Source organism: Coregonus clupeaformis, chromosome 21, assembly GCF_020615455.1.
Source record: "Coregonus clupeaformis isolate EN_2021a chromosome 21, ASM2061545v1, whole genome shotgun sequence".
NCBI classification, from domain to species: Eukaryota; Metazoa; Chordata; class Actinopteri; order Salmoniformes; family Salmonidae; genus Coregonus; species Coregonus clupeaformis.
The window spans coordinates 14016965-14027658 of NC_059212.1; the positions used below are offsets into that span (position 1 = coordinate 14016965).

The 10694-nt window shown below is 42.1% G+C and overlaps 1 protein-coding gene across 1 annotated transcript; it reads right to left on the reverse strand.

Annotated features, from left to right (window-relative positions):
* Positions 1-2590: 2590 nt before the first annotated feature.
* Positions 2591-9687, reverse strand: LOC121534957 (plasminogen activator inhibitor 1 RNA-binding protein). The gene is made up of 9 exons (XM_041841598.2): positions 9284-9687; positions 7714-7900; positions 7374-7514; positions 7190-7258; positions 6948-7025; positions 6356-6557; positions 5787-5843; positions 5387-5587; positions 2591-4397 (listed from the first exon to the last, which is right to left on the reverse strand). Exons 1-9 carry the CDS (start codon positions 9537-9539, stop codon positions 4338-4340), a joined length of 1251 nt encoding a protein of 416 aa, XP_041697532.1. The 5' UTR covers positions 9540-9687; the 3' UTR covers positions 2591-4337.
* Positions 9688-10694: the final 1007 nt, after the last annotated feature.

The window sequence follows — 10694 nt, forward strand, 5'->3', positions numbered from 1 at the left end:
AGTTGTTTTCCAACAGCAAGGCACAGATCAACATGCCACTGTTAACATAGCTGCTATTGTTTATAAAAGTATGTCTGTATAAATGTCAAAATAAACTTTTCTATAACCCCATATCACACATTCACAAACTGGAAACAATGTGTGTACAAATCATTGGTTAGAGAGAGGTCTCAAATATCACTTTTCATTTGTATCCCCTGTAGCTTTAGAATTGAACAAAATTAGTTCCTGTTTCAGTCACGTATTTGGACACATTCATGTCGGTCCAAAAAAAAAATTAAAAAAAATTGGTTGACAAATAGGGCCTCCCACAATGCAGGTGATAACTGCATAACAGTGTTACTTCCATCCCTCTCCTCGCCCCTACCTGGACTTGAACCAGGGACCATCTGCACACATCGGCAACAGTCACCCTCTAAGCACCATTACCCATCGATCCACAAAAGCAGCAGCCCTTGCATAGAAAGGGAAACAACTCCTTCAAGGTCTCAGAGCGAGTGACGTCACCGATTGAAACACTACTAGCGCGCACCGCTAACTAGCTAGCCATTTCACACCGGTTACAGCTGCATAGTGCAGTTGGTGAGAAGCAACTGCAGCGACTAGAAGGCGACTTCATCAACAACTGCATGACCTCTGATCACATGATTTTTGTAAAGTTCATGCAGTTGACATGGTTGCAAGTCGGACAATTTTTACAACCATAATGCAACACACTTTGAAGGGCGGTGACCAACAATGGTCAATGACTTGTCAAAAGTAATCCGCTCGAATGTGCCCATTGCTACAATGTATCATGCCAGAATGTACCCAAATTGTTCTCAACTCCAAAATGTACTTCACATCAATGGAGTTGAGCAGAGATGACTGTGGGAGGACTGAACATTGAGTAGCTGTTAGTTGATACTTGTAAATGTAAATTCTTAAACCGTTAAGTGTACCTATGTTTGTCCTCTGTAGCTGCATGCCTTTCTGTTTGCTGAAATCAACCATTTTTTATAAAACTTTCCTTAAATACAACCACCGACTGTTATCTCAACTCGACTGACAGTGACTCGATGTAGTCGGAGGTACACTCCACCCGCCCACAGTCTTCGCAACCCAACTCCACCTAGATGTACAAATTGTGGAGTTGAGAAACCTAGATAGCCAGAATGTAGATTAATACAGTGGGCGCGTTTGAGTGGTAAGGCGAAAGCAACCGACTGGAGACGAAAGTCGAGGAGTGAAGTCGGTGGACGTGCATCTGCAACAGCCGAAAGTCCCGACACTGTAGTGGTTTTCCAACAGCAAGGCTCAGATCAACATGGCAGTGTCAACATAGCTGCTAATGTTTATAAATGTTTGTCTGTATAAATAAACTTTTCTATACCCCCCATATCACACTCACAAACTGGAAATGTGTGTACAATTCATTGGTTAGAGCAGAGTTTCTCAAACTCCCCCCGGGTGCACATTTTTGTTTTTGCCCTAGCACTACACATCTGATTCAAATAACCAACTCATCATCAAGCTTTGATTATTTGAGTTAGCTGTGTAGGCCTAGGGCAAAAACCAAAACGTGCACAGGGGAGGGGGGGGGGGGTTGATCACATGATTTTTGTAAAGTTGATGCAGTTGACATGTAGTCGCAAGTTGGACAATTTTTATAACCATAATGCGACACACTTTGAAAAGCGGTGACCAACAATGGTCGACGACTTGACAAAAGTGATCAGCTCGAACGCGCCCACATCCATATTTTCATCATAGACATTAAAACCAGGTTTTCATATCAATATCCCATGTTATAAGGAAAGCCTGTCTGGCATAAGAAATTGAACATTTATTTAATCTATGGTTGGCATCATCTTGTGTGTGTTGTGGATTTCCAATAGTATTAGTATAACACCTGAATCCTTTATCAAATTTTAAAGGTCCAATGCAGCCGTTTTATCTCAATATCAAATCATTACTGGGTAACAATTAAGTACCTTACTGTGATTGTTTAACTAAAATTGTTAAAAAGAAACAAAAATAGCTTCTTAGCAAAGAGCAATTTCTCAAGCAAGAATTTTGTTAGTACTGTCTGGGAGTGGTCTGAGCTGGGAGGGGAAAACTGAAAACTAGCTGTTATTGGCAGAGAGGTTTGGAACTCTTTCTTATTGGTCTAAACTAATTTACCGCCTGGTGATGTCACCAGGCAGGCCAAAACTCCATCACCAAAACAGGCAGAAATGTCAGTTGTCTTTTGAAACAGCTCTTACACTAAAAGGGCATTATCATCATTTTCACAACTTCACAGTATTATTCCAACCTCAGTGTGAAGTAATAAACACAGGAAAATCACATTGACTGCACTGGGCCTTTAAAATGTGTTATCTGGATATAACCTAAAACACAACTTCTCAGTGTTGACAATGTAATCTGCTGACATCAGCAGTCCTATCAATCTGACGACATCACATTGAAATAACACCCACCCCCCCCAAAAAATAAAAAAATCACACAGCTTGCATATAGAAAAGCAATTTTAAAAAAAAGAGTCAGTTCTTTTTTCTTTTTTAAAGTCACAGTAATGATCTCACACAACTCACTGCCGGGGGCAGAATACATTTAACACTTCTAAGCAATTTATTAGAACAGGGATGTTTGCAGAAAAGTCTACCGTCAAGTGGCTCAAACAGTCCTACAAAAGGTTTGCTCCAGTCACCTGTGTCCCTGTATTACCAGCAAGTCTTTCCAGAGCATTGGAATATAAAGCTTTCAGTCACTTAAAATATTTAATTTACCCCTTCCCCAAACCCAATGTGTGAAGTATACCTACTTCGGTACATTTTACATTTACATTTTAGTCATTTAGCAGACGCTATTATCCAGAGCGACTTACAGTTGGTGAGTGCATACATTTTTCATCCTGGCCCCCCGTGGGAATCGAACCCACAACCCTGGCGTTGCAAACGCCATACTCTACCAACTGAGCTACACGGGGCAATAAAACCTTGCCTGGAAATGCAAGACACAGATGACTATAAGCACGATTAGCAGTCATACATTCTGTAGCACTCGATTGCTCCACACTGAACGGCCCACTTCATTCAGACAAATTATGCAGTAGTGCTGCTGTAGTAATAACAAAATAACACAAAAATAACAGCAAATATGATCACAAGAGGGGAAAAAACTAACACGCTTCACTTCAGAGTTCTGGTGCAGATAGGAACATGTTCTTTCCAAACTCTAAAAGCTAGGACTATGAATACTACATTTATCAAATACTCCAAGTGCAAGATATGTCCACAGTCCACTATCTTACCTAGATAGAAACAAATATGTTCTCAGAAATAAAAACTACCTCAGGCCAAACTGAGCTGCTTTGAACTTGTGGTCAAGTTCCTGGAGAATGTCAAGTTCGTGGCAGGGGAGTCCTTCAAGTGTTTAAGTAACTATTGTTCACATTCACACTCAACCCAATCACTCACACACACACACACACAAAAATACAATATATTCGCATAGTGGTCCTAAGGTTACTAATAGTATAGCCTGTACGACCTACAAGGACCAGCCTAGAAACACATTTGGGCCATGGCTGCCCTAAAGACACAGGTAGTAACATCTGGACCAGGGATAAAGCACACCAACCACTGGTCCACCAGAAACATAAGAGCCAAGCTATCAATAGGAAAATAAAAGGAAACCAAAAAGGAAACCGGAGGCATCAACTTTCACTGCATGACAAGCAGAAACATATTAAGCGTAAGGAGTCACTAGACTTTTAAAAACACAGTTCATAGATTTAGTACAAAGGTACTAAAATGTATTGTAAGTTTAACATCTGAGTAATGCATGACTTAAAAGTCACCCCTTCAAAATAAAAGCTTGTCTAAGATTACCCCAAAATATTCAGGTAAAGTCTTGAGGAAAGCCAGCCAGAGCCTCGCGGGGGAAATAGACACACACGCACACACACTCTTCAACCTCTATCTTGGAAATGCATATATTCAAGCAGCAATACAAAAAAATATCCATGAAGTATATATGCATATTCTCTGAAAAAAAACAAATAATGTATGAAAACATCCCTGCTATCATGTCTCTAAATACAAAACTTCTACCAATAACTTGCTTCAGTGTAACAAGAGAAGTCATTTTTCCTCTTTTTTTTGGTCTTTTTATCAGTCCTTTCAAAACAGGTTAAAATTTCAGTCCTCAGGTGTGAATGGTATGGATGTCTTCTTTTCGTCGTTAAAATCGTTTTCTTTTTTTTCTCTCATATACTTGAAGAAGTTGTAAGCATGCAAGCCTCAGAGTGGCCAGAGGCGCTGACGGGGCGGGCTAGTGGCGGTGCTGAAGTCTTAGGCCAGGGCCGGGAAGGCCTCTGGGTCGTCAACGTTGGGAACAGACAATCCACCCGGCTGGGGACCAAGACAGAGAGAAAAATAATGAATTTATAAGAGCTCAGAGAATACTGGGTCATGTTCAGTAGGGAGAAAATGTTTTGCAGTTGGGAGACAGCTCAAAACAATAATTACAGTCAACTTCAGCACATAATTTGACTTTGTGGTCAGTGAAAAACAGCTTTCTGTGGTCAGTAATCTAGGGCCCTATAAAAGCCGCGTTGCGGAGAACGTGGACGGAATCCAGACATTAAAACGGAAAACGATATTCAGAAATGTAATGAATTTAGTAGGAAATCAACTAAATGTATTCAACTTATTCAGAAATGCATTACATTTTCCCAAGTTAATCATAAGACATGAACAAAATGCGTTAGTGATTCGTATTTTCCTGCAACTTTGAAACAGCACAGGAATGCTCCTGTCTGTGTGTGCGTTGTGCACGTATGTCTACACTTTGTGTAGCCGTTAGCGATGATGCTTATGATAACCTTCTGGAAGAGATGGAAAGGCTTTCCCAAAAACCGTCTCAATTAAATGTTAACTACAAAGTACCCTATGCCTACTTGGCAGAATGATATGATTATTTGCGTCAATCTAGTGGCCATTTGTTTTGCAAACTCTGAAATCACAGGAGCACTACAGAAAGATCGCTAACCAAACAACAGTCTCTTGCTGGTGCTCACATGCATTAAGTTTAACTACACCCAAAAACCTACATTTATTATATTTTTCCCAGACCTCAAAAGGTGGTCTCTTGATGTGGTTTAAGCATTGTTGTGGACAGAACATCCAATAAAACATTACATTAAAATAAAAACATACGTGTGATTTTGAGAGCGGAAAACTGAAAAACTGGGAAAAACAGAAACCTGGAAAACAGAACTTGGGAAAAAATAAAAACTGAATCAGGCAAAAAATAAAAACAGATTTTATAGGGCCCTAGTAACCATAGCCTTTTGTGATCATTATTTACAACTATTTGTGGTCAGTTACAACAGCGTTACCTTTTCGGGTCGAACTCCCCCGGCCCGAGCCGGACGGTCGGATCGGCCTCCTCCTCCACCGCGGCCTCCCCTTCCTCCACGGGCTCCCCCGCGCCCACGCCCAGGGCGGCACAGGTCTCCAAAGTTGATCTCCAGCTGGGCCGTGATGTCGTTTGCGGGCTTGCGGAAGTGGTGGTCCGGGCCGATTTCATCAGGGTTTCCCTGATGGAGGAGATTTGACTATGTTTACATTTAGTCAGAGCTAGAGTTGTACATTTAGACAGAGTCCACTCATGCAACCATGACAACTCAAATAGCCAAAATGCTAACTACTGTTTGACATAATTTAACTACTATGCCAATGTGTAGATAAAGGCTTGTTTTATCAGAATTGTATATGGTTGAATATATGAAACGGTACCTTGAACAGGGGGGTCATGTCTGCTTCAATCTCTGGAGTATCAATCACAGCTGGTCTCTGCAACATCCAAGAGAAAGGACCAACAATAAGACCAAGCACTTTTGTAATGACATAGCCTCATGGGGAGGGTTTTTAGCAGGTATGCATTACGATCTGGTTTATAATCAGCCCGTTTGTTAGCAAATACAGACCAACAATTAATCAATACCTTAAAAAGATGTGCATACTTCTTTAGCATTGATCAGTGGATAGGAATCAAACTTTTCTAATTGGAATTTCTTTCCAAACTTGAAAAGCGACAGTACAGCAAATCCTACACTTCCTGAACATTCACCAATATTTCTTGTGTTGAGTATATCTGTAAATGTTGACTTCAAATAGATTTTAAACGAAAACAAAATATTTAATCGATTCAGTCACATCCTCAATCTAGATAACACATACGTTGCTCTAATACAGGTTAAAGAAAATAATAAAATGGCAAAACATCAAAATATACATGACAGCGCACTGCACAGCAATAGAGCAGCAACAATTTTAAAACATTTGGCTCAGTTCGTGTCACTTACATCTTTAGGCTTTTCGTCGCTGACATCTTCGCTCTTGGACTTGTGCAGCACGTAGCCCTTGTTCCACTTGCTGTCGGCGCCCTCATTGGGCTTGCGGATGTTGAACTCCACCTTGGCACGCTCCTTGTCCTGCATGGCCTTCCATTCGTCCAGGGTCATCTCCTTGGGGCCCTCCTCCTTAGGTTCCTCTACTTCGTTCTCCCTGGAAGAGACAGAGACACATCTGTTACTGCAAGCTATTACCAGCCATTCTCTGTTAGCTTCCAAATTGGGTTTGTTGTTTTAGATTTCTTCTAGATTGACTGTAGTGCTGCTTGCGTTGTGGACCATGTGATGAATTGAACGTTGAGATCAGACAGAATGAAGCAGCATGAAGCAGTATGAATGGAGCACCATAGTGAACCGGTACAGTGATGTTAACTCCAAGAATAGGTCTCCACTGCAAACATTTGATTTAACCTGTATAAATAAAGATTAAATGAAAGTTGGTTGTGGAGTTGGTTGTCCCGTTTCAGTAAGAGCAGCAGTCCTGGGGTGTTTTGCACTGAGGTGTGTGGGGAGGTTAACTGGACAAGTCCAGGAGGGTACTCACTTATTCTCAGAGTCAGCAGGAGGGTGTTCCTCACCCTCAGGGGTTTCCTCAGGGGCAGTAGTCTGTTCAGCATCACCACTGGGAACAGAAATTCAATTGATTTATCCCCTCAGGGGCAAAAGCAGAAACCAGTCAATATCAACAAAGCCAGGACATCCTCTGTGTATGACCTTGCATACATGTAATGAGTCTGATCTCTCTCTCCATTTAAGGGAATAGGTTATGATTTTTTGAACACCCACCTCGTTTCGTCCTTGGGGTTCCCCCGGTTGTGTGTGCCACTCCCGCCGCGCTTCTCCTCAGATTTCTGACTGTTGAGACAAACATGAAACCAAAATGCGCCACCATCACTAGTCACAGAGCATCTGAAGCTCAAATACCTTCCCCCAAAAAACATTTTGAGGACTTGGAGCAGAAATGACTCACGGTTTGTCGCCGCCACTGTGTCTGTCGAAGTCCCGTTTGCCGCGGGAGTCGAAGCCGTCGCCCCGGCCCATGCCCCGTCCCCGTCCCCCACGCCCACCACGGGTGCCACCACGCCCTCTGGGGGGCCGGTCTCCTAGAGGCCTGAGGAGGGACACACACAGACTCCGTATCAAGGAGGGCAGATATGAGCAGCTCAGGACTATGAATCCTACTTTATTGAAAGTTTAAAAAAAACATGCAAGGATAGGTGTGATTACAATTTGGACTCCTTTTTTTTTGCTTTACATTAACACATTTTTAAAATTGCTGACTATTGTTATTTCCTACAGCAACTACTCACTTGTCTGCAGAGAACTCTCCTCTCTCTCCGCCATCGGGTTTGTCCTCGAGGGGTTTGTCGAAGCGACGCTCGCGTGGGGGTCTCCTGTTGTCCGGCCTCCTGTCGCCGGTGGGCCGCCCTTCCCCCTGCCCGCCCTGGGTGCCAGGCTGGCCCTGCTGGTCCGGCCTCCGGCCCACTCGCCTGATAACTGCCACCACAACAACACATGGAGGCTTTAGAGGTGGACACTCACTCAGCACTGGCCAGAGATGACTACAGAGACAAATGTAAAGGGCTGTGCAGCAAAAAATCCCATGAACATACACCACTCTTTCAATCAATAATACCCTTTGATTAAAACATGTTTTGGCCTGATAAAAGGTGTTGGAGCCAAATCATCATGTTGTAACCAAAAAGTATAATAAACACCAAGAGTGTTATAATGCACCGGTGTCTAGACTAAAGACGAATTGCATGAGGAACTTCAACTAAGCATTTAACATGAAATATGGGTCAGTTGTCAGCAAATGTGTTATGCCAGAAGTAGCTGGTTAGCCATCTCATTGGTGTGGAGTGTTAGCTACGCCTTGTTAATGTTTATTACCTTGACAGCATGCACTCTTGACTCAAGGCAGACACGCCTTCTTTCAACGCATTAAGACATGGTATTTATACTTGTGTAGTTGAGGACATCTTGCCAGATCACTTGTTTACAAAAATACTGGGCATGCATGTCGACGAAATCCTAGTAGCTACTAATTCAGCAAGCTAGCTAGCTAGCTAGCAAAAGTAGCTAAAATGATCTATATGGAAAAGCTTCTGCAAAGATGACAAACGCCTGCACGCTCTGTCAATGACAGTCATAACGCTTTACTGCATAAACCGTTTGAATAGGCTACATGAAAACAACAGTGCTAACTATGCAATAACTAGATAGATAGATAGGATGGCAAACTTGCACTGCTTTATTTGTGTTGTCCAGTTTCTACCAAAATGCTGGAACAACAACCAGCATGGGACATTGGTTGGCTAGGTACCTAATTATGCACTTGCAGGATAACGCACGGGCCTTGAAGTTAAGCTCGAGATTTTTTACAATTTAGTCGCATCAGTGTTGTTTTGAAGAATAGATAATGTTAGTTAACTGCGCAGCAAGCATGCCCTGCTAATCCTTAGACGAGCCAGCTACCTTTTTACTCAGCTAAGAAATAAGTTGATAACTACTTATCTAATTAATATATGCCCACCAAGCTCGAGCTGTTTCATGACAAACACATTATACTGCGCAACTACCACTGGAGCATCATTTACAAACTATCCACATCCTGCAGGTGGAATTAATTTCTGCGACAGGTTAGCCAGAGTGCACAGGTAGATGACATACAGTGCATATCCAATGCGTGATGAACCTGTCCAATAATCATGCATTGGATATGTGTATGTTTGCAGTGGGTTCTGTTGCCGTCTAAATTCATCACAACAGGACAGGAACCATGTTGACCCTCATCATGCTGTTATTATCAAGCAGGCTAGGTTTTTGCAGGTTTTGAAAAAAAAAAACGCATTACCAATTTGTGAGAGTGAACCTTACCTTCTTTCTTCGGAGGTACTGGAGCCTGAGTTTCATCTTTCTTGTCAAGGAGCGGATTCTTCCTGTCCTTCTGTGACTCTTTCTTGGGCTGCTTGGCGGCTTGGGCTGCAGACTTGGTGATACCAGCTGCGGCCGCCTCTTTCTTCTTATTCTCCGCAGCCTTTAACACCTCGAACGGATCTGATTCATCGTCCAATAGCTGGTCAAACCGATTCGTTACGACGCAGCCGAAGCCTTCTTGCAGTTGTCCGGGCATGATGGCGCCCCTTCAGCGGGATTGACCTCCGATTCTAAGAGACTGGGTGCGAACAATTCCCTAAATACTGCCACAAGATGGCTGGGAAATATACCTCTTCTCTTCCGGCGCGAGGAATATCCGGGACATTCAGTAGAGCGCCATATGATATGGGGCATGTAGTTGTCTTGCCAAGCAGGGTGTCAAAATATGCTGTTTGTAAACACATGCACAGTTTCTCGCGTGTCAGAAGGTGATGACTGTTGGATTATTCCTAAATCTCATTAGCCATGAAATATATTTGCCACGTTCATTGACAAAAAAAAATAAAAAATGACTATGCACTGTAGGTCTGTATCAAGAAATATACTGATGACCAATAAAAACCTTTATTGCCCTATTGTTTAGAACATAATAATAAATGCTAAATATGTGTATGTGACCAATACCATTTGATTTGATTTGATCTGACTAGTCACTTCTCTGTAACCTATCAGAATGGGAAGTTTGGGAACTAAACCATCCAGCCATACACAGCTGTTGGAGACAAGGTCACATATTGGATGCCAAGTTAATTTTGCTTTTATAATTTTCTATTCTATGAATACAATATCTTTGTAATAGTTTAGCCCCTGTAGAAGGAATCATATTATTTGTTTGTACATAAGTCTACTACAGAGTCTTAACAATGCATGGGCAAGACACTCACATGACTCAACTGTGACAAAGCAATTTGACAAGCAAATGCCTCTCCTCATAATGCCCTAAAGTGGTGTCAATTAAATTTGTGCCATGTACGATATCAGTGACATTATAAGCATCTAACACCAATAAACTTATTGGAAGTATCCATGTCATTACATTTTACATTTTAGTCATTTAGCAGACGCTCTTATTCAGAGCGACTTACAGTTAGTGAGTGCATACATGTTTTTTTTTTTTTTCATTCTGGTCCCTCGTGGGAAACGAACCCACAACCCTGGCGTTGCAAACGCCATGCTCTACCAACTGAGCTACACGGGTTGGAACTGCATGTGCTACTGTATTTCTCTTTAGACCTACAGTACAGTATGTCTCACATTTCACCTGAGTCCCATTTTAGCAGTGGAATATTATTCATAGATTAACCTCATTGTTCAAAATACTGTTACAGTTGGTGTGAGTGACACCATCACC